The sequence below is a fragment of the Nyctibius grandis genome, chromosome 31, assembly GCF_013368605.1.
Source record: "Nyctibius grandis isolate bNycGra1 chromosome 31, bNycGra1.pri, whole genome shotgun sequence".
NCBI classification, from domain to species: Eukaryota; Metazoa; Chordata; class Aves; order Nyctibiiformes; family Nyctibiidae; genus Nyctibius; species Nyctibius grandis.
Genome location: NC_090688.1, coordinates 3,965,709 through 3,988,972, shown reverse-complemented (window position 1 = coordinate 3,988,972; position 23,264 = coordinate 3,965,709). Strand labels below are relative to the sequence as shown.

The 23,264-nt window shown below is 61.5% G+C and overlaps 1 protein-coding gene across 3 annotated transcripts; it reads right to left on the bottom strand.

The window, feature by feature from the left end:
- Positions 1 to 647: 647 nt before the first annotated feature.
- Positions 648 to 21,280, bottom strand: MAST3 (microtubule associated serine/threonine kinase 3). 3 transcript variants are annotated; one of them, XM_068420529.1, is made up of 28 exons: positions 21,203 to 21,280; positions 20,646 to 20,717; positions 13,952 to 14,040; positions 13,578 to 13,650; positions 13,385 to 13,405; positions 12,283 to 12,361; positions 11,667 to 11,824; positions 10,175 to 10,250; positions 9,621 to 9,830; positions 9,438 to 9,539; positions 8,789 to 8,921; positions 8,211 to 8,278; positions 7,732 to 7,817; positions 7,382 to 7,590; positions 6,907 to 7,045; positions 6,542 to 6,674; positions 6,266 to 6,431; positions 5,877 to 5,978; positions 5,481 to 5,603; positions 5,072 to 5,181; positions 4,802 to 4,947; positions 4,027 to 4,259; positions 3,715 to 3,915; positions 3,405 to 3,631; positions 3,157 to 3,279; positions 2,884 to 3,020; positions 2,510 to 2,685; positions 648 to 2,399 (listed from the first exon to the last, which is right to left on the bottom strand). In XM_068420529.1, exons 1-28 carry the CDS (start codon positions 21,247 to 21,249, stop codon positions 1,186 to 1,188), a joined length of 4,653 nt encoding a protein of 1,550 aa, XP_068276630.1. In that variant the 5' UTR covers positions 21,250 to 21,280; the 3' UTR covers positions 648 to 1,185. The 3 variants fall into 3 exon arrangements, with proteins under 3 accessions (XP_068276630.1, XP_068276626.1, XP_068276627.1); XM_068420525.1 differs by lacking the exons at positions 20,646 to 20,717; positions 21,203 to 21,280 and adding an exon at positions 18,967 to 19,052; XM_068420526.1 differs by lacking the exons at positions 20,646 to 20,717; positions 21,203 to 21,280 and adding an exon at positions 18,967 to 19,052 and having other exon boundaries at positions 1,694 to 2,142.
- Positions 21,281 to 23,264: the final 1,984 nt, after the last annotated feature.

Sequence of the window (23,264 nt, the reverse complement as noted above, 5' to 3'; positions counted from 1 at the left end):
CACCGGGTGCCTCGGGGTCGGAGATGCCCCCGTGGGTGGTGGCACGGCGGGAAGGGGGGTTGGCAAACCGGGGACGGTGCCTGGGTGGTAAACGGCGGCGGGAGGAAAAGCTGGTACGTGCGTTATCACATGGAAACGGTTAGAAAAGAGTAGAAATGGGGGGGGGAAATGCTGGGTTGAGGTGTGGTTTGTTGGATAAAAAGTGATGGGGGGGGAAGGAGGGGGGTGACATTTCCAAATTGCAAAGGAAGGAGCGCAGGTGCTCGCTGGGTTGGGAGTTAAAAGAGAAAAAAAAGAGAAATAAAAGAGAAATATTGGCTTTTTCTGGATGTCTACGCACCGAGCGCCGAACACCGCGGGATGCACTGGCGGAAGAAAGGCAGAGCGCAAAAAACTGACCCCAAAAATCCCGTTAGTATTCGCATCGATCGCTCACCCCGTGGGGAGGTCTCTGCTTTTCCCCCCGGGTGGCTCCAAAAGGCTCCGAATAAAAGAATTAAAACCTTTACATCCACTACACACCTATAAAACGAACCACGTGGCATCATCAGATGAACCATGTGCACGTAAAACCACCCGTACGCAGCCCAGCTCGGGCTGCCGGCGTTTGGGGGATGTTGCTGTGGATTTGTTTTTTTTTTTTTAAATTTTAAATATTACAATTACCTCACGACGGGGGTTTCTTAGGAGTTTTGGGGTGTTTCCAGCTAAAATTGAAGTTAAAAAGTGGGGAGAAGCGAGTGGGTCTTTGCAAGGTTAGAAAACGTCGTGTCATCTGATGATGGAGCGTGGGAGATGCACGGAAAAGCCTGGGACCCCCCCCCGGGGCTGCGTCGGACCCTGCGATGGTCCTGCGCTGCCCGTTTAGCTTATAAAAAGTAATAAATTAATTAAGGAATATTTGCATCGAGTCCTTTCTGTACACAAAGGTTGGGGCCCTGCCGGGGAAACGCCGCCGCCGGAAAAGCTCCCGCGTCTCTACAAAAATATGAGCATCTTTCGGGGAGTACAAAAAGCCTTGGGGGGAGGCGAAGCGCCGGGGCGCGGCCAGCCCGGCCGGCACCGGCATCCCGAATGGCTCCGGGGATGTCGAGCTCATGGATACGCCGTGCGGGATGGGTTACCGGGAAGGCGGTGGGATACCGTGGCGGGGACCTGAACCATCCCTGGGTGCCGGTGTAGGGCTCAGGCGTGCTCAGCCCCGCTCCGTGCGCTGCCCTGGGGTGCTGGGAGCTGAGCACCCACCGGCTCCTGGCCCCGTGCCGGCAGCACCGGCAGCACCCGCGGTGGTTGCCGGTGGCTGGTTTCTCTCTCCCCACAGTTCCGGTGCTGCCGGGAGCCGCGGTCCTGATGCTCACATCCATCCCGCCGCAGCGAGGAGATGCTGCCGTGAGGCTGCTCGGCGCTGCTGATGGGGTAGGAGCCCTGGCACGGACGGTTGGTGTTGCTGATGGTGGGGTAGGAGCCCTGGCACGGCTGGTCGGCGTTGCCGATGATGGGGTAGGAGCCCTGGCACGGCCGGTCGGCGTTGCCCATGATGGGGTAGGAGCCCTGGCACGGCCGCTCGGCGTTGCCCATGATGGGGTAGGAGCCCTGGCACGGCCGCTCGGCGTTGCCGATGATGGGGTAGGAGCCCCGGCATTCCCACTCGGCCACCGCCGGCTCCTGCTCGTCGCTCTCGGAGCCCTGCACCGCGATCTGCGGGACTGGGCTGGGCTTTGCCTTTGGCTCCGTGCCAGCCGTGCCACCATCTTCACTCGCCGGCACAGGCTCTGGCTCATCAAAACTCACTTCTTGAACCGCTTCTTGCTTCTTGAAGGAGTCCCGACGCTCGGAGAGGTTCAAGCGCCGCATGACCACCATCTCCTGGTCCCGGTCGTGCCTCTCGCTGAGCCGGGAGCTGGCGGGGTGATAACCATGCTCCCCGGGGTACGCCGGTGCTTCGCCCTCCCCGACGGCCTCCCCATCCGCCGCGGGCATCTCCAACCCCAGCTTGCGGCTGCCGCCGGTTTTCTTCTCTGCCAGGATGGTGACGATCTTCTCGGCCGACTGGACCCGTTTGAGGAGGGGGGAGCGGGGGCAGTCGGTGCTGCGGGGCCGTGAGCTCTGCCGGACGATGGTGGGGGGGGACAGGGTCTTGCCCTGGAAGGAATGGGGGGTTTTGGGGTACCCGGGGAGCGGGGATGGGGAGCGCTGGGGAGAAGGCGGGCGCTGAGCGGAGGAAGGGGTGCAGGCGAGGGGCGAGGGGGGGATGCTGCTGGTGGATTTGCGCCGTCCCACTTTGTAGCGTTGCCCACCCAGTTTGGGTGCCAGCCCGTGCAGGGAGCTGGGGCGCACGTGGCCGGCGGGTGACGTTGGGGTGCTGGAGGAGGGAGAGGTGCTCTGCGGGGACACTGCATCTGCCGCACAAAGAGACAGAGGTCAGCGTGAGGGATGGAGGGACACACCGCACCCCCTGCCGTGCCCGGAGCTGATATCCACCCCCCAGCCCCGCCGCGCGTTGGGGTACCTGGGGGCAGGTCGGGAGCGGGGCTGCGGCAGGGCGTCGTGGGACCCGGGCTGTGCGTGGGGGACTCCGGGAGGCTCTCGCTGGAGGACAGCGAGTGATGGAGGCCGGAGGAGAAGCTGCGGCTGGTATGCAGGACCGACGACTGCTTGGAGATCTTCTTGAAAAGGCATTTTCTCCTGGTGGAGGGACAAACGTGGCGAGGAAAGGAACAGCCTCGGCTTCTCCTCAAAGCTGGTGGCCCTGAGTCTGCCGAGCAGGTGCCGGCAGAACCAGACCCCGCTGGATCCCCCAGTGTGGCAGAGCTGGAGCATCCCCCCGCCCAGTATGGCACACGCTGGGATAATGCCATTTTATCCCACCCTGGTTCTACCCACCTGTCCTGGCCGTCCTTTTTCCTGCTCTTCTTGCTCCTCCGTGCCATCCTCATCTTGGAACTGTTTTTCCGCGCGGGGCCGATTTTAATGGAGGTGTTCTCCAGGGCGGTGGTCCGCAGGGCCACTTTGTTCCCACTCTGAGGGGTGGAAAACAAGTCACTGCAGCGCGCCGGATCCGACGGGGCCCCCACCGAGGCGATGCCGGGGAGCTGCTGGGTCGATGCCCCGTTGCTGGGGGACAGCTGGGTGAGCAGCGTGGCACTGGTCACCCACCTTCAGCAGCAGCTCCACGACATCCCGGTGAACTAAACCCAGCACGGACTCGCCGTTCACGTGTGTGATGAGATCGCCCGCTCTCAGCCCCGCTTCCTGCGCGGGGCTCCCCTCTTCCACGCTCTGCAACCCAAACACCAACATTTTATTTGGATGCAAGTTTAAATTTCGTCCCGGGGGTTTTCCCGTTGGGAAACGCGGTGTCTGGTCCCGCCGGTGCCTCCTCACACGGAGGCCAGGCCACATACCCAGACCATGTGGTGGACGGTGTAGACGTCGCTGTCCCCCATGTAGACGCGGATGGCTCGCAGGGTGAAGCCGTACTTCTTGCCCGAGCTGTGGATGATGATGGGGGGCCGCAGGCTGGCGATGGCGAGGGATGAATCTCGGCTTGGAGAGGAGTCACGGGAAGAGGGGTTGGACGAGAGGGAGTGGGGGGAGATGGGGCTCATCAAGGCGCCGCTGCCGAAGTCGTCTGCAAGCGGGAGAAGTCGGCTCAGCTGGGAAAAACCACATGGCAACCGCCATCCGGCAGGATAAACCGCATGGCACACGGACCTGACGTGATGATGAGGGACAGGGCTGAGACAGAGGCAGATTTGGGGACGCGGCTGCCTGGTGAGGCTCTCTGCCTGTCCGGCACGTCCTTCTGGCCGCTCAGCCAACGGCTCCCGCCCGGCTCCAGGCCCCGCGGAGTCGAGTTTTTGGTGCCGGTGCTGTTGCTCCGGAGGCGGATGCGGTTCAGGCTGACGAGATCGGCTGCGCAGAGGGAGGGAGGGAGAGTTTGGGGACATGAAGAAGCCACCCTGTGCCATGCGGGACCGTGGCTGGCCCTGGAGCATCCCGCACTGGCCCCCACAGCCTACGCACCGGATAGTGCCGACGGCTTCACCGTGCTGCCAGTCCCCACATCAGGGTCTCCCAGCACAAACTTGGGTCTCTCCGGCTTGGAGGACGTCAGGCAAGGCCTTTCATCCTCTGAGGAGAAGGCAAACTTGGGCATGGTGTCCAGGCTGTAGGTGCTGGGCAGCGCGGCGGGGCTGTGGCTTCGCTCATGCCGGGAGGTGTACGGCGTGGAGGTGCAGGACGTCCAGGAGCGGAGCCTGCGCGGGGAGAGCAGGAGGGCTCAGGACAACCAAAGATGGGCGAGTGGGGTGGCACTGAGCCGCTGCAACACCCGCGGACACGTCCCACCAACACCTCTACAAACCCTTGGTGCCAGCACAAACCTTTGATGCTGGTACCAACCCTCAATGTTGGCACAAACCCTTGGTGCCAGCACAAACCCTCGGTGCCAGCACAAACCCTCAGTGTTGGCACAAACCCTTGAAGTCAGCACAAACCTTTGGTGCCAGCACAAACCCTTGGTACCAGCACAAACCCTCAGCACTGGCACAAATCCTTGGTGCTGGTTCAAACACTTGATAGTGGCACAAACCCTTGGTGCCAGCACAAACCCTCCATGTTGGCACAAACCCTTGAGGTCAGCACAAACCTTTGGTGCTGGCACAAACCCTTGGTGGTGGCACAAACCCTTGAGGTTGGCACAAACCCTTGAGGTTGGCACAAACCCTTGATGGTGGCACAAACCCTCGTCACTGGCACAAACCCCCACCAACGCTGCATCCCCCGTCTCACCACGCACCGGGGCTCTGTGCCCACCAGCCGGCTCCTCTCCTCGTCTCCCGAGTGCCTGTCCCATCGCTCCTCTTTGTCCTCGCTGTGACTCCGGTCGGAGGACGAGAGGCTGAGGTTGGAGTGAGCCGCCAGGAATTCGGAGCTGCTGTACACCTGAGGAGGAGACAAGCCATCAGCGAGGAGCAGAAATTCGGGAATCCAGGTGCTCTTGGCACGACCGCGCTGGCCGCAGCGCCGAAGCCTCTCGTTGAGGATGCCAGAGGAGGGGTGGGAGCACCTTGCTGAAGCGATGGGAGCAGGAGGAGAACTGCGCGATCTCCACGGATGATTCCTCGTCGTTGGTTTCTTCATCCTCCGAATCCAAGTGGTGGTACCTCTCAGAGCGAGCTGAAAGCAAGAGCCAGGGCTATCACCCTGCCTGTGACACCCCGGCGGGACCTGCACCCCCGCGGAGCTGTATTGTGGCTGACAGCCCCGTCCAAAACCCCAGGGAGGTTTTGGGGTGAGAAAGGAAGGGTTTTGGTGAGGCTGAGCAGCCGATTGCATCTGTTCCGTGACTACAGTTGTAAAGCGACTGGCTTCACCCAGGAGATCTTCATCTCCCGCGGAAGCGTCCCACCCGCAGCTGGGATAACGGATCGGCAGGGGCAGAGGGGAAGGGGATGAGGGGACGGCTTTGGTCTCACTGTCGAAGTAGCTGGTGTCGTCCTCCGACTCCAGCTGGGGGATGAACTCAGCCTTCTGCCGCAGCAGCCCGTTCCAGTCGAGGTGGAGAAAGAAGGAATGGTGCTTCACCTCGTGCGCACCTCCTGCCAGGCAGAGAAACCCGCGTCAGGGGGACGGGGCAGGGCCCGGGATGCTCCTGCTCCCGTCCCAAATGGCCTCTCCTCCATGCCAAGCAAATGGCTTAAACCAGGATGGACCGTAGCCCTGTGCAGCGTTCCTGGGGTCACCCCTCAGCTGGGGACCTCCTCCGAGCATCCTCAACAGGTCAGGACATCCTTTGGTTTCAGAACGCGGCTTGACATGAATTAGGGTTCCAGGTAACCCCCCGAGTGCTGCCCAGGGGCTGCCACACGTACCGGTGCCCAAGCGCTCGAGGGGACACTGTCTCAGCAACCGCATGATCAGGTCCTGGGCGTCTGCAGGAAGAGCCTCGTCCCCTTCCGGCCACATAATTTCATCTGCAGGGAAAAAGGAAAAGGAGTTTGCAGTGGCTGGAAGAGTTTGGACACGACGGGGGCTGTGAGGATGCGAGGTGGCATGAGAAGTCACTTCTGGGCAAGAGGAAAGTCCCCGAGGAGACGCAGCAGATGAAAACATCCTGCCAAACTGAGAAATCCAACCTTGAGGAGCCTCCTCACCATTCAACCGAGTATGAAATGAAGGAATGAAGCTCTCCACGTGTTAAGGATGAGCCACAACTGCTGGGAAGAGTGAACCGAGGAGCAAAGTTGCCACCAACACTCACCACTGATGACCTGCCCGAAGAGCTCCTCAGGGGTGTCTCCGAAGAAGGGGACGCAGCCCACCAGGAACTCGTAGAGGATGATGCCCATGGCCCACCAGTCGACGGGCTTCCCGTAGCCCTGTATGAGGATGACTTCTGGGGCGATGTACTCCGGAGTGCCACACACCTGCGTGGGAAGCAGTGGCTGCCACCTCTGCAATGACCTTTGTGACATGTCCCAAGGCTATCCTGGTCCCCAGTGACAGCAGACTGGCCAAGCAGAGCAGGACCTTGTACCTGCTTGTCTATGAACTCCCGAGTGTCCTTCTCCATATGCCCTTCGTAGAGGTTCGTGGTCATGTTCATCAAGCCGATCTTTGACAGACCGAAGTCTGTCAGCTTTATGTGGCCCATGGAGGTGATGAGCAAACTGCAAGAGAAGACAGATGCCCCCCAATGATGCTGTTTGCTTCTGGGGAGACCTGGGCAGGATCAGCTGGACCCCAAGACCTCTGGTCCTGATGCAACGGCACAGAATCAGGTCTTTAGGCACCAAAAACCATGACCTCATTCTCCCTTACCCTCTTGGCTTGGGTCAGTCCCTTTCCCTTCCCCATCCAAACCCAACCCCATCCTTGCTCAGACCTGACCCATGTCCTCACTTGTCGGGTTTGAGGTCCCGGTGGACGATGCCGTAGTTGTGGAGATACTCCAGCGCGAGAACAGTTTCAGCGAAGTACATCTTCGCCATGTCGACGGGCAGCGGGCCCATGTTCTTCAGCAACGTGGCACAATCCCCCCCTGTGGGGACATGGGTCCTCCTGAGCGTGGGGGGCTCAGAGAAGGCAGGGAGGTCAGTGGGCTGGGCTGTGCTGCCTCTCCTGCCAAGCAGGCTCCCAGCCAGACCCTCCTGTCCCTTCTTGGAGCAGCGTTGATCCCTGGGCATGGGGCACAAACGCTCTCCTAGGTGAGCACAGCCACCACCTTGATCAAGGTGAGAATGAGGATCACCAAAGCATCTCCTCATGCTTCCCTCCCTTCCCTGGAGCAAAGCAGGGCAGGAGATGTCCGGGTGGTGTCCTCAGTGCTCAGACATTGATATTGCCCCCTCCCTCCAGCCCCGAATCCCGTTCTCACCTTCCACGTACTCCATCACCATGCAGAGGTGTCGCTTCGTCTCGAAGGAGCAGAACATGCTGACCACGAAGGGGTTCTCGGCAAAGGTGAGGATGTCCCTCTCCACGAACACCTGCTGGATCTGGTTCCTCAGGATGAGGTTCTGCTTGTTGATTTTCTTCAAGGCGAAGCGCTGCCGCATCTCCCTGTGCCTCACCAGGTACACGGCCCTGGGAGAGAGCGAAACAGCTGGACGTCAAAAGATGTCCTCCAACCACCAGGACCGACCACGCAGCACCACGGGGCTTGGACAGGGAGGACTTTGGAGACCTTTACAGTTGGAGACAAGTGTTAGGAACTTCACAACTCACCCGTAAGCCCCGTTGCTAATCAGCTTGATGGTCTCAAAGTCCCCCTCGCAGGGTTTCCTCCGAGGAGCGGTAGCTGAAGGCTGGCTCTGGAGAAGACATGGAAGGTTTTTAACATTTCCTGGCGTGCCAGTGCTCTGAGTGCAGGCGGGAATTCACTGAGCACATCACGTACCACCTCCGAATGCTCCTCACTGCCAGAGAACATCCCTCCCTGAGCCCTCTCCAGCCACAAACCCCAAACCAGAAGACTGAGATGCTCTGCAGAGCAAGAGCCCACTCTGAACTCTGTCCACTCAAGAAGCCGCTTGAGGGACTGTGAGATATGACACCTGAATACAGCGGTCACCCTTGGGGACAACCCGAAGTAACATCTCCCAGCCTAAGATAGCAGGCAAGCTGCTGCAAGGAGCTTTGGTGTGGGGCGAGGCAGGACGAAGCTGGAGGCAGCAGGTGGAACAAGCAGGTAGGACCACACTCACCTCACAGGTGTCATCATTCTCCGGCGTGATGGTGTTCCCGCTGTCGAAGTGATCCAGCTGGACCATTTCTGCAGAAGACAGGGATGGTTTTCATGTTCTTCATGCTCAACCCCCACCAAAATAACCCCCCACCAACCACTTTCCCTCCAAAGTTGGAGATCCCGCGGAGATTCAACCACAAGCTTTGCCCGAGCTATCGTATGGAGAAATTCAGGTCATGGCGTTAAGAGGTTCCACACGAGGTTAAACATTTATATAATTCTCTTTTTTCCAGAGTCATTCCTGTGTTCTTCAGGGATTATGGTCCCCCCCCAGCAAGGCCGTGGCTTCCTATGGATTAAGCGTTCTTGACCTTAATCCGCTTTGCTGAACATGTTGGGAGCAATAATGAGGGATGTGGGGCTGGCTGGGAGACTTGGACATTGTCCTGGTCCTGCTGTGATCCACCCCATGACACCAGCTCAGCCCTGACAGTCCCCCTGCCATCTCCCAGTGCTCGTTCACGCTCGCCAGTGGCTGAACTGGGAGTCCCCATCCCACTGCAGACCTCGGAGCCATCAACCCAAGCGCTTCCCTACCCTCCAGTGGGTCCTTGACGAGCCCCAGTTGGCTGATGATGTATCGGGGAATATCGGTCTTTATTCCCTGGCCAACTTTGGCGTGTCCTTCCGCAGCTTCCAGGAGGTGGTAAAACTCCTCTGGATCAAATTCCTGGACGGGGAAAACCAAGCACAGTTGAGGAGCGAGACTTTGCAGAGTTAAGCCTTTCCTCTAAGCCTTGCAGGTGACACCTGTAATCGAGGACAGGCTCTGGATGCTTGCAGGAGAAAGCTAAAAACTCTGCTGCTATTTCTACCATCATTCCCCCATTGTCAATGGAAAGAAATAAAGCCCCATGAGCTCCTTCTTCCAGCTGCAGGAACCACAGCACAAAGGCAAGCGCTTTAGAAATCCAGCCCAACAGCTAAAAAAACATCTCAAAATGGATGAGAAAGCTTGTTAAGAACTTCACATCTCCCTACTCCGCTAGGAAAAACCAGCTTCTCATCTCCAAGAAATGGCTTTATTGCTAGGAATGGTCTTAGCTACTTGCTGCAGCCTGGACAGGATGGTGAGGAGCAGCGGTTCCCATGGTAGACCAGGCAAGGTGGTGAGAAGATGTCTTGTCTTTCACGGGCGGGCACCGACCATGAAAGACAAGACACACCAGGAGCTGCCATGTCTTACCAGACACTCCAGAAGGCGAGCGGGACGGGAGATGATGATGAGCAGCTTCCTCACCAGCTGGTCGATGAACTTCACCTCCTCGCTCTCCGAACGTTCCTGAGCCTGCCAGAGAGGAGACAGAAACCAGGTGTCTACCGGTGGCCTCAGAAGATGACACCGGGCAGGGAACTGCCCCGTACTCACGTCTCGGAGCATCTTCTCGAGTTTCTCCTGCAGTTCCATGAAGTAGCGGGAGGTGATGAGAGCTCCCTGGGACTTTGCCAGGCAGTCGCGGGCCAGCTCAATGATCTGGTGGTGGATGAAGCCCAGCACCCCATCTGCCAGCGGCAGAGTGCTGCTCGGAGAGAAGTTTGTGATGGTGTCCTGCAAACGCTCTTCCATTTGGGCTGTGGCCTGCAAGGCAGAACGGATGGTGATGCCTCCGTACCATGTTGGGTTTGGCCAGCCAGGATGTCATGCTACCACCTCCATCATGGCCCCACCTGGGACCCAGCTTCCAGCATGCTGGAAAAGCTCCTACAAAGCCTCCAGACCTCTGCCTGCATGTGATGAGGTAGACACACAGGTCCCTGCCTCCCCAGTTCACGACCACATCTCCAGTGTCCTCCAACACCCACCTAGTACATCTACCCATGCATTTTATGTTCCAGCATGGAGAAGAGGTTGTTCTGGAGAAGATGGTGTCAGGATGCCATGGAAGCACCAACACGCTCGTCCTCCCCAGTCCCGGCAGTTACCTTGGGGAACCGCTCCTTGTAGACATGGTTCATCATCACCACCTCATTATCAAACGTTCCACTCGTCCGCCCAGGGCTGTGGAGGGAGGAAGACAGTTGCATTATGGGCTCCAAGTCATTTACATCTATGCAAATAGCTACTACCCCTAGAGAGCAATTTGTTCCTTCCTCCTAACTCCCGATCCCAAGCGGTTAAAGCTCATCCAAGTGGAGCCACCAGCCTTGGGCCAACGCTTCCAGCGGCATCCCTCCCACCATGCATGAATCTGGAGGTCCCTGGGACCTGGTCCAGGGAACATTAACCTCCCACCAACCCAGGTCTCCAAACTCAAGTCCCTTGAAAAATCCAGAGCTGAGAGGCTGATGCATCAGTCCCTTGGCTTTGAAGAGTGAGGTCTTCCTTTCCTTCCTCTGGATCCCACCATTTCTTGCCATTGTTGCCCCTTTTTGCAGCTCACCAGCAAAAAAAACCCCAGATAATTAATCTGATTTTAATGAAATTTCATCTGGCAACACGCAGGGCTACGGCTCTGCCTCCGGCGCAAAGCGAGTCGGGAGCTTTCCAGTAGGAAAAGAGAATTTAACCAAAATATCCCCTATAAAAAGCACAAGCTCCTGGTGCTGGGCAAGCAGAAACGTGACCAGCTCCTTGTGTGGGACACAGTCTTGGAGCAGGAACGCGGAGCTCGGCAGGTCTGTAGGGTCAGCTCGCATGATGCCACAGCCACCGGCTTGATGCTCTCTCCAAATCCTCCTCTCTCCAGCCCGCGAACGCCCGTCCACCCACGCTCCTTGTTTTTTGCAGAAGCAAAGGCCAGGCTGATGCTCAGCCCCAGCAAACACGGGTGATGTTTCCTCAACCAAACCCAGAAATGGGATTTTTAACCTTTCAGCTGTGCCCTGCAAGGACAGACACCGCTTGGGCTTCTGCTCGGCGGTCCCCTTCTCTCCACCGAAACCTTTGAGACAATTGAGCAAGAAGCTGCAAACCAACTATTTTGGAACAAATCCCACTTTCTCCGGCTTCAGCCCCAGGAAACCTCACTCTCAGGTGTTGGTTGCTGCCAGGAGAGCAACATCACATCCCAACAGACGAGAAGATGCTGAGAACCAGCCCCTAATGCCCAAAATCACAGAGCTGAGGCTCATAGAATCAGACACTCATGGACTCCATGTCATGGAACGGTTTGGGTTGGAGAGGACCTTTAAAGGCCATCGAGTCCAACCCTTCTGCAATGACCAGAGACATCTTCAACTAGATGAGGTTGCTCAGAGCCCTGTTCAACCTGAACTGGAATATTTCCAGGGATGGAGCATCTACAACCTCAAGCCATGGCTTCTCCACTCCCCTGCAAGGGGAAAACGTGTGTTGGGGTCAACCCCTTGGGACAGGCTCAGCAGGACCAGGACATCCCAGAAACAGCTCCTGAGAGGGCAGAGGATGCTCTGGAGGTGCTGGCACTGTGGGTGCTCCCCACAGCAGGTGCCGTACCTGAGGCTCCTGGAGCGCGGGCGCAGGCAGGGCGAGTGCCGCCCCTCCTCGTCCGTGACGCTCTCCGTACTGCGGAAATGCTTAGAAAGGAAATGCAGCTCGTCGGGAGTGGGCTGGTACGGCAGCTGGTGCAGGCGCTCCTGGGAGGACGAAGACGACTGGAGAAAGAGAGAGACAGCAGGGATGAGGAGATGGATCCGTGCTTCCCAGCAGCGGGGTGGGAACCAGCAAGGCCACGAGGAAAATATTCCTCAGAGCCTCTCAGGAGGCTGGAAACGCTGATGGGCAGCTCTGTGCAACGTGAAATACGGGCAGCAAGGCCAGCCTGGGGAGGTCTGCGCTGCCCAGCTCCACCCCAAACCCCATCCCGGGCACCCGCAGCATCCCGGGCAGCTTCTGCACAGCTGGGATGCCCCATGCACGCTTGACCCGTGACATGCAGGGATGCTGTAACGCCCAGGACGCTGTAACGCCCAGGATGCAGCTAAAGCACATGGTCCTCTAGGAACAGAGGGGCTGCCCAGGAACCAACGTCGCGGGGCTCGGGAGGCATTTCACCAAAAATCAAGGGGTTTTGGGTCCTTCTCGCCTGCTGCCACGAGAAAGTGACCGGTACCGAGACAGTGGAGCTGGGGGTGTTGGTCCCATAGCCGGAGGAGGGTAGCGAAGCCAGTGACCACCTTCTGCCATCAGCCCTGTGAGTGCAAACGTGCCGATCACATACAGGGAAAAAAAAAACCAACATCTAAATGCAAATAAATAACGTCAGAGCGATAAGGATGGGGAAGGGGATGGGGGTTTGGTTTGAGTAATAAAACCCTGAAAGCTCTTTTCTGAATGGACTGAAATTGGGTGAAATCAGAGGGGTTTTGCAGGGGAGGAGGGGCTGTTTGGCAACCCCAGCGTCCACGGGGATGGGGACAGTGAGCACGGTCGCTGTGAAGGGACACTGGGGCTCGGTCGGGCGGTGAATCCGTTTCAGGCAGAAAAAAAAAAAAACAATGTGAGAATCTGACTTATAATTAGAGCCAAATTCAGCTGGGTGGGACTTTGCTCTGTGAGAAATTGGGATTCCTAAAGGCCCGTCCTGAGACAACAGGCGCCGCGGAGCAGAGCCCGGCTATAAACAGGAAGGCGGCCGCTCGTACGTCGGCGAATGCTTCCTCTTGGAGACGTTTCTAAGGGACGGGGCAACGTCCAGGTCAAGACGAAGCCCTTCACCTCCCGCCGCTGTTTCCCGTGTGGGGCCGAGGACGGGCAGGAGCTGGCAGGGTGCCGGATCCGGCATCACCGCGTGCCCTCGCCGCCGGCACGCTCAGCCAGCTTTTCACTCTGTTACGAGCGTGAAAACCATCTGGAAGCCTCCAGCTTTTTTTCCATGTGACGATCAATGGGTTAAAATCAGCCATCGGCCCCCATGTGTGCAATTAATTAATTAGTTAAAGGGGATTTTGGCATTTGCAGCGTGGGCTGGGGAGGGGATGCAGCGAGATCTGCGTCCGCAGGGACCCGGCTGAGCGTCGGTCCCCAAACATCTCTGAGCATCTGTCTGGAGCGGGTCTGCTCGTGGCCAGGGATGGTGTGATGGGAACTGGGATATTTCTGCTCCCAGAGGTGCAGGGAGCCCTAGTTCCCGAGCAAAATCTCCCACCCAGGGATGCACCCAAGGAATCCCAAGTCTCCCCCGCACGCAGCCCCAGCCCGTCCCCGGTACTCGCCTGTCAGTCCGAGGAGCATGGCTGGGGTGGGGGGAGGCACCGGACACGCAGAGCAAACACCGGAAAATCAGAGAGGAAAAAAAGCAAAAAAAAAATTCAAAACAAATCACTTGAGATCAACAGAACATTCCCAGCTGGTGAATTATAATTACTAGTGAATATTAACAGTGTGGGAGGGGGGGCAGGAGCTCACCTGCGAGCGAAGGGGAAGTTGATGGAGGTGCTGGCGGAGAAGTTGCGTGGGCTGTCCAAGGGGCTGCTCCCGGCTGCGGGGAGAAAGGGGCAAAAGTCACCCCGATACCCACCCTGGCGTGATGCCCACGGGCAGCTCCTTCAGGGGAAAAAGGGGGTAAATCATTTCCCAAGCTATTCCCTTCTGGAAAAGGCCCCCGCAGCCAGGAGCCAGCCCGCTGCGGCTAACAAAGTGCTGCCGCAGCAGAAGGGTTGGAGCTAGATGATCTTTAAGGTCCCTTCAAACCCAAACCGTTCTGTGATTCTGTGGTCACCCTCCAAAATATTCGGGTAATTTTGGGAGACGCTGAAGCCATCCCCTGGGACACCCCTTACCTGTCGGCACGGAGAGAGGGGAGAGAGGCCGCGAGAGGGTCGGCGAGGGGGTGCCCACCACTAAGCTCTTCCTATTGCTGCTTCGGCAACTAGGGAAGAAAAAAGAAGGAATTAATTTGGGGAAGTTGAGGACGGGCAGGGCTGGACGGGCTCGGACACATACGGGTCCGCTTGCACGCGATGCCCCGTGCCAGGGGCCGCGGCTGCCGTCGCCCCATTGATTACGGATCTCCTGCCGCAGGGATGATCCGTCCCCGGCTCAGCGCTGCTGGAGATGGGCCGACTGGGTTATTTTTAACGACGAATTGTCTCGTGGAGGACCCACTTCTGGTTTTGGCTGGCTGGGAAGGGCAGGGGCTGGCGGCCCCTCGGGCAGGAATAGAAAAAGGGATGTAAAAGGAGGAAGCGACAGAAATGCCAAGCGGCCACAACCCGACCTGCACCGTTGCGTGGAAAATGCCCCCCAGTTCCTATAAACCTCCCTTTGCTTGGTGGTTCCCGTGTCACAGCGGGGAGGACAGCGCGTCCCCGACCCCCTGGGACTCTGCAGGGTCGCTGGGCATCCGCGGTGCCTGGGCAAAGGTCCAGCTCAGCTGCGCTCCAGCAGCAGCAGGATGAAGCCACGTGGGCCGGCACCGGGGTGAGAAGCAGCACGGGGTGCGGGTCCACGCTGATGGCACCGGCACCTCGACACCCCAAACACCCTGACACCCCAAACACCCTGACACCCCCACCCCAGCACCCTGCAGAGCTCCTTCGAAACAACCGAGAGGCCACGTCTGCGAGCGCCAGGTCTCCGCATCGCCGGCTCCGTTCCCACCCTCCCAGCTCACAGGATTTCAGTCCTCACAGGAATCCCCTTTTCCCTCCCAGCCCTGAGCCCAGCCCTGAGCCCAAGGCTGCCTGGCAAGCGTGGCTCAGCCTTGGGAAGCCCACCAGCCCCTCTCCCACCGTGTGCAGCCCATTTCAACCCCATTTAAAACACGACCAGCTCATTTAAGTTCTCTTTTACTCTGCTGAGAGGGAACTGGAGAGATCCACGGCGCGAAGCAGAAGCCGGTGCTCGCCGGTGTGCGAGCACGAGGACGACCTTCCCCTTCCTCTATCTGCGCTTCCTTGGGCTGCAGATTCTGCAAAGGCGCCGCTGAATTTCCTCGCCAGGCTGGAAACGGGAACTCGCACGGACGCCACTAATTAAAGGCCGTCATTTAACATCACGCCGTGGCCAGATACACCCGCAAAATCCAGAGGATGAATGTGGGGAGAAGGGATTCTCCCCGGATCTCAAAAACCAGAAGTGAATGGCAGATGTGCTCCCCAGGGTGCAAAGGATGGTGTTTCGCAGCACGGCGTCCATCCGGACGCTCGGACACGGCCCCGACGCACGGCCAGCGCCGGTGATATGTGGTCGGAGCTCCGCACGTGTCACCTGGCACCCCATCACCTCGCACTTCCCCCTTAAAACCAGGAGCCCCAACTCATCTGCTCAAGACTGTCTTGGCCAAGCCGGCAGCAGGGGAGGTGCTTGGGGCACCCCAAAACCCTCCTCTGCCGGCTGCACCCTCCCTGCACCCAGGGTGAGGGGTCTCTGGGTGCCCCCCTGTGACACGCACCCCCCGATCACCCTGAGCTCACCGGGAGCTGCAGCGGCATCGGAGGGCTCGGAGCCTCCTGCTCAGCACCGAGCTGAGCTGTGATGCCAGGGGGGAAGGCAGAAACCTTCCCCCCCATAACAATCCCCCCCTTCCCACCCCTGCCTGGCCCCTCCGTTCACTTTTCTTGCTCAAACCTCAATTGCAGCACCCACAGCTGCAAAGCCCCAGCCCAGCACCCACCCCCGGAGCAAGAGCAAACCGCAGCCTCTCACCGCCGCCGGCTCCGTGTGCCGGATGGGAAACCGAGGCACTGCGAGCCGAGCCGTCACCGGAGCGGCACCGGCAGAGGTTTATGAACCGGGAGGGCTGCGGAGAGCAGCTTTGGTGTCATCCTGCCATGGGGACCTGGGTGCAGCTGTGCCTTGTGGGGGGGGACACCGCAGGGGACGAGGGGCTCGCTCCTGCTCGCTCGGGTTCACTTTGGAAGTGAAAACAAACCTTTAACGAAGCAAGTTCCAGTAACGGTGACACAGAGGGAGGCCGACGTTTCCTGTTTCCGCGCGCTCCACCCTCGGCTCCGCAACCATCTTGCGCCACTTTAACCCCCCTTCGCCTGATGCATCATCTGCAGCTGGTTCCCATCCCTCGTGGCACAAAACCTCTGGCTAGAAACGAGCCTCGGGGTAGGGGCGAGGTGCCGAGCCCTGAAGGCAGGAGCTGGGGCTGCTGCCCTCTCTGCCACCGTCACCCGATTGCACTTTTGGTACCAAAAATGGAGTGGAAAATCGTTGTCAGCATCTCCGAGGCTGCCGCGGCCTCGGCACTGCCGTCGCCATCCAGCATTTATTTCAAAGGATGTGGAAAGTGTGTGACAGCCGCTGTGACCCTGGAGCAAAATACCCTGTCACTCGCCCCAAGGCTGCCTGCGAGGAGGAACCAGCAGCTCCCACAGCCCGTCGGCACCTGCACCAGCACCCAGCCCTGGCCCAGCTGGGATGTCCGCGGGCAGGAGAGTAAAATCCAACAGCTTCCCAGAGGCTGCAGGAGGGGCAGGATCTGCCCACGCAGCACAACACTGATGTCTCCAACCAGCAAATGGCTCTGCCAGGATCCAGGCGAGCGGCGCTGGGTGACAAGGAGTCGGCACCGCGCGATACCGAGGGTCACGCTGACCGCCTGGCCCTAGGCAGGACCATCCCCGGGAAATGCCCACGGTGCCCCAGCTACCGAGGGGCTGCAGCACCCCGCTCCTCACCCGCAGGATCTGACCCCTAAAACTTCCCAGGACGGTAGAGCACCGTCCGTGAGATGCCAGCCCGGTGCCGGGCACCGCCGGCAGGCAAACAGCTGGCAGAAAGGCAGCGGGTTGGGGCAAAGCGGGCGCGGGGTGGTGGGAGCAGCGCGGCGGCGAGGGCAGGGTCAGGCCGATAAGGGAGCGGGCGCAGGCTCAAAGTACAAGCGGGCGGCTCCGCTCCCGGCTGCGTGACGAGGAGCACGCGCCGGCGCTCCCGGCTCCCTTCTCCGCGTGGCTGCGGACAATGTTTTTTCCTCCATATCCTCCAAAAACGGGCGCGCGGCACTCACATGCCTGGAGGTTTGGGGAAGTGCCACGGATCATCCACGTCCTGGAAAAATCGGTTTCCAGTGGGATAAGTTTAACGTCGAAACCCGCTGAACCAAGCAGCTGCATCCCAAGTTTTTCCATGACATTTTTTCTCTGTGACTTGTGATGGTGCCGAACTCGGTCGCCTCCGGGGATGGAGGCTGGGGACCAGGGTCTGGGTGGTGAAATGCAACACGCTGCCCAGCACGGGCCATGCACAGCCCCCCACCATCTTCACACCCCCCCAGGCACCCAGCATCGCTCCGCAGAGCTGCCCTGACCCCAGCAGAAAGCCTGGCGCTGCGGATGCCCTTATTAACCCCAGAGCACCGGGCACCTCCCAAGAGCAAAATCCCAAATCCAGGGAACCGCACAGTACCATGTCATGTCGAGACTTATTTATATCTACACACTGCAAGAAAACAGCCTAAAGAAACTGCCCCGCGCCCTGGGACGCATCCCTGCCTGTCCCCGGGCCGCAGTTTCCCGTTAGCGGGTGGGAACCGGTACCTGTTACGGCTGCTGGCACGTTCCTCTGCGGTGCGCGAGGTGTGAACAGCCACGGGCAGCATCCACGGAGGAGAAGAGCCCCATCAGCCACTGAACCACCAGCCGTCTTGCCCCACACTGTCCATCTCAGCATCCCCCACGGGAAATTAGGATCCCTCAGACCTCTTAATCCCACTAAATAACATCGTACGCTCTCTGCCCACTGTAAAATAGGCCAGACCAGTGCTCGCCGTGGATTCGAGGAATACTGATGACAGAAGAGCAAATCCTCTGCCCTTCATGGGATTTACAGCCTCATCACACTCAGCTGGACACAGATGACTGCCTAGATCATCTCTCCAATTACACATCTCTCCCACGGCCCCCCTGGGCTTGGAAAACCCCATCCAAGGCCTTTTCTTATTTATTAAGGGTCCCCCTCACCCATCAGCAGCGGTAATTCCCACAGCCCAGGTGAAGCAGGCGCCTTCCCAGGATGGGATCGGTGCTGGGTGGGTTCATTTGCCAAGCAACCGTCTCGCTTTGTGCCAGCCCACGGTAATATTCGCGATGGGAATGTCTCCCCCCCGCCTCCGCGCTGCCTTAAACACCTACGTTATATAAAGCCCTGGAAGGGTTTTATGCCTGGGCCGGCTGCAGCACCCCAGATGTGCTGGCCAGAGGTGCCAGGCTCCAGAGCCCGCACCCGGGGGGCTCAGTGGGTGCGAGGGACTGGCCCCTTCCCACCCCCCCAAGCACCCTGGGGACCCTCACCCTGGCTCAGGACATGTCACCGCATGGGACACGTCCCATCAGTGCGGTGCCCACCTCGGCGCAGGGGCTCACAGGGGTACTTCCCCCACCTTGTGCAAGCAAGACCCCCCCGCCTCCGACACGCACCCTGCTGCAGAGCCCCCCCCCCCACCCCCCGCTGGGTCTGGCACCCCAATACGTGCGTCCCCTAACACCCCGGGACCCCGAGCTCCGGATCCCCCGTGGCACTGGGCTCCCAGCCAACACCCCCCCCCCATCCTGGTGCACAGCCCCCCCCACCCTGGCAACCTCGGGGCTCTGAGGATGCACCCTCAGTGCACAGCCCACCCCAAAAAAAGATATACCCCCGCTGCACAGCCCCCCCAAACCACGCACCCCGGTGCCCCCACTCCGGTGCAAAGCCCCCCCCCCACCCCGCATCCCGGGGTGCCCCTCCGGTGCCCAGCTCCCCATCCCATGCCCACCGGGGTGCCCCCCCCCCCCCCAACCCACGCACCCCGGTGCACGGTCCCCCCCACCCCACGCCCACCGGGGTGCCCCCGCCGCCCCGGTACCTCTTGGAGCGCTGGAGCAGGGCGCCGGCGGCCCGCTGGCCCCGGTAAACGGGCGGGGCGGCTCCCCAGCAGCTCGGGTCCGACATGGCGGGGGGGGGGGGGCTCGGCCCCAGCGGGGCCCGGCCGCATCCACCGGTGCCTCCGGGGGTGCGCGGGGCTGGGCCCGGGGCCGGGGCTGGGCTCCCGCCGCCGCCGCCTCCCGCCGCCGCCCGCCCCTTCCCGCCCGACGGCGCCGGGGTTGGCATGGAGACGGGGCAGCGCCCCGAAACGGGGCCAGGGTTACCGTGGAGACGGGGGGTAGCACCCCCAAAAGGGAGGGGGGGGGACGGGGTTACCATAGGAACGAGGCAGCACCCCAAAATGGGGTCGGGGTTACCATGGAGAAGGGGCAGCGCCCCAAAATGGGGCCGGGGTGACTACAGAGATGTGGCATCGCCCCAAAACTGGGGCTTGGGGTTACAATAAAGACGGGGCAGCACCCCAAAAGGGCTTCGGGGTTGCCATAGAGACAGGGCAACATCCCAAAATGAGGTCAGGGTTACTATAGAGGTGGGACATCACCCCAAAATGGAGGCTTGGGGTTACCATGGAGGTGGGACATCACCCCAAAATGCGGTCAGGGTTACCACGGAGATGCAGCACCCACCACTCGGGCATTTGAGGGGCACAACCCCCTCCCCCCAAGTCAGCGGGGGCAGCCCCAAGGCCTGGGTCTCCCTTGGAGGGGGAGCGCTCCCCTAAGGGCACCCCGCTGCCCACGGGATGCCGTGCTCAGCGGGTGGTTACCCCGCAGCACCCCGGCAAGCGTCCCGCACCCCACAACCTCCCTCCCACACCAGCTTTCGCGTTTAATCAAGGAGATTAAACATCCCCATCCCATCCCCACGACGAGCATCCCAAAACCGCCTTCCCCGAGGCCTCGGCTCAGCAACCGCGTGGCCGCGCTTGTTCTCCCATGTGCCGCGGTCACCGCGGGCGAGGGGTGGCCAGGCAGGGACCCCGTGGGCAGGCAGCACCCCAAATCCTGCCCGTCCGCCCGCAACAAAGGGCTCTGCGGGTTGCTGAGCAGTGGCAGAGCACCCCACCAGTTCCCTCTCGCCCAGTGCCAGCCACTCTCGCCGGCAGACAGCCAGAGGTGCCTGGTGTCACCCATGGGTGCCACAGGCTCTGCCCTGCGGGTGCCATGGGGCACAGGGCTGGGGCGGGACAGCTGGGTGCCAGCACACCCGCTGCACCTTGTCCCCAGGGCAGAGCGCAGCCGGCACGTACCGCACGGTCCAGCCACCCGCCTCCGCGATGGCAGCACCCAGGGGGGCGCCACAAGGGGCTCGTGGCATTTTGGGTGGGGGGCACCCATCGCCCAGAGCAGCCCCCTCCTCCCCTTCCCTCACGGCGGAGCAGAAAAGGCGGCGAGGGAGGTTTCCTGGGGGAGGGGTCCCCAAAACAGGCCAGCTGGTAGCAGAGGCGGAGCCCACCGGCACGGCCAGGCCGCTGTTGGGGTGCACAGGGTGGGGGACAGACACTGGACGTGTCCCCGCAGAAGGCAGCGCTGCTTTTGGGGCACGCTGGGGAATCCCTGGGGGGGGGGACCCACCTTGCTGCCCCCTTCTCCACCTCTGCCCCATCCTTCCCCGGAGCTGGTGGCCGCAGTGCCCGGGGATGGTTTGGGGGGGTCTTACCTCCAGGGGTGCAGAGTGAGGAGGGGGCTGCAGGGGCTCAGCAGCGTCGGGCTCTGGCTGCTCGGAGACAAGCTGCAAGGCAAGACGTGCCGGTGTGGCGTCAGTGGGTGCCGGTGGGCACCCCGGTGGCACGGCACCCCGGTGGCACGGCACCCCGGTGGCACGGCACCCCGGCTGGGCTGAGGGGTCCGGAGGGGGCAAAGGCTGGAGGGGGCCAAGGGCTGGAGCTGAGGGACCGGGGCTGGGGCGGGGCCAGGCAGGGTGGAGAGAGGGGCAGAGCTGGAGGGGGAGCACCGGGGACAGCGGGGACACTGCGGGGAAGCCACCGAGTGGTTTGATGCTGCCGGTGGTGGGGTTCACCGGGGGGGGATCCGGGGCTGTGGATGAGGGAGGAAGGGCTAGGACCTGCGGCCCGGGGACAGGGATGGACCGGGATGGGGAAGGACCGGGACCGGGATGCAGTGGGGTGGGGATGCAGCGGTGCGGGGATGCCCCGGGGCGCCGCCGCCCGCCCCCGGCGCCGGTACCGGCGCGCCCCGACCCCGGCCCCGACTCACTCCAAGGTCAGCGAGGGGATCTTCAGCCTGTCCCGCCGCGACTTCATGCCGCCCCGCTCCGCACCGCGCTCCCCGCGCCGCCGCCGCACCGGCTGCCCCCGCGCTGGGCGGCTCCCGCGGGCGGGCGGCAGCGGCGGCCCCGCCGGGGCTCCGTGCTCGGCCCGCCGGGCCCGGGCCCGCCTCTGCGGCACGGCACGGCACGGCTCGGCTCGGCTCGGCAGCCCCCAGGCCCCCGACCCTGCCCGGCCCGCTCCAGCGGCAGCCCCATCCGTGCCGCTCCCGGGATGTGCCAGGGCGCTGGCGGTGCTGAGACACCACGATCCCAGCACAGCTCCAGTGTAGCCCCAGTACAGCCCCAGTGCCCCCCCAGCACAGCCCCTACGGCCCCCAGCACAGCCCCGTGACACCTTGACAACCGCAGCCCAGCGCCAAGACCCCCCCGCGTTACCTCCGCAACACCCCAAACCGCCCTGGCACAGCCCCAGTACAGCCCAGCACACCGCAACACACAACCGCAGCACGGCTTTGCAACGGCCTCCTACCACACCCCAGTACAGCCAATACACCCCAGTATGGCTTAGAACACCCCAGCACACCTGCAGCAGAGCACAGCACACCCCAGCACATCCCAGTACACCCCAATACCACTTAGAACACACCAATACACCCTAACACACTTGCAGTAGAGCACAGCACATCCCAGTACCTCCCAGTACACCCCAGCACATCCCATTACACCACAGCCCACGCACATCAGATCCCTCCAGTATCAGAGAACATGGCGATGCCACCCCGGATTTGGGCACAACAAGCACCGGCGCCACCCGCCGCCTGTCCCCGCTGCCCGCCGCGGTGCTGGTGCCACGTCCCCGAGCGCGTCCCTCCCGGTGACGCCCCGTCCCACGCCCCGGTGGCCCCGCTCGGGGACTTACGCTCTTCCTCGGCGCGGCAGGCTCAGCTCCTTCTGCAACGAGAAAAGCGAGAAGCAGAGTCAGAGCGTGGCCCCAGGCGTCGGGGGGTGCCCACGCGTGGGACCCCCAACTCCCACCCGCCACGGTCACGCACCCGCAGCATCCCCGCTGCTGGCACTGAGGGGTCACCACAGGATCGGTCCCTGCTCACCGTGCCCGGGGTACCACGGCTCTGCCGTGCTGGGTGAGGGTGACAAATCGCCTCCCCAGGGGCAGCGCAAGGGGACATCTCCTTTCACGGTCCCCAGGGCTGGTGGCCCCGTGGCCAGGCCCAGGAGCCAGGGCATGAGGGTGGTGGAGCGGGAGCAGCACCCAGCCGCCCGGCTGGAGCATGGCCCCGGGGTGGTGGCTGTGCCCTGTCCCCCCACCCCATCCCCCCGTCCCCCGGTGTGGGGAGCAGCCGGTGACCCCCGTGCTGTTTATTTTTCCACCCGCTGGGAATATTTCTTGCGAGGGCTGTTTGCTTGGAGCTGGTGCAACAGGGCAAAGGGCAGCTCTACGGGCAAGAACCCTGGCCCACGCCATCCTCCCAGCGTGGTGGGCACCAGTCAGCTCTGGCACAGAGCCGGTGCCCATCCATGTGCCACCGAGCATGCTACAGAGAGTGGCACATGTCCCACTGGCACGCTGCGAGGGGCATGGCGTGAACGGGGTGGTGCGTGCCCTGGCACGCCATGGGACGCTGGCATGCGTGGCGGGTGCACGTGCTGGCTAATGCCCCGTCATCGCCCTGATCCCGCACCCGGTGCCCGCCGGTGCCGTACCCCTAAGAGGCTTAGACACATTCCCCAGACGGGCACGGAGCTCCCCGCGGGCAGGGGCTGCTGCCACCCATGTGGGGACACGCAGCGGCACCCACGCACCCCCCCAGGGTGCCTGCGCCCCGTCCTGCCACCCACACGGTGCAGCCCCTGCGGAAATCCCGGGGTTTGGGGTGCGCTGCGACGCAGTGATGCAGCAGCATCGCCATGGCAACGGGTGACAGCATGCCTGGGCACACAGGGACTCGGCAGCCCAGGGCCCACGGGCGTGTGTCTGCCCCGGGGTGGCGTGGGTGCCAGGGACGGCTGTGGGTGCAGGGGACGGGTGCC

Bases quoted from the DNA above. Each gene is read 5' to 3' on its own strand.
- MAST3 (XM_068420529.1), bottom strand. From the start codon at position 21,249: ATGAAGTCGCGGCGGGACAGGCTGAAGATCCCCTCGCTGACCTTGGA. The intron at 13,651-13,951 runs GTAAGGGGTGTC...TTCTCCCCGCAG, and splicing joins CCCTCTCTCCGTGCCGACAG to CCGGGAGCAGCCCCTTGGAC. The intron at 3,021-3,156 runs GTGGGTGACCAG...TCCACCCCTCAG, and splicing joins TCGTGGAGCTGCTGCTGAAG to AGTGGGAACAAAGTGGCCCT.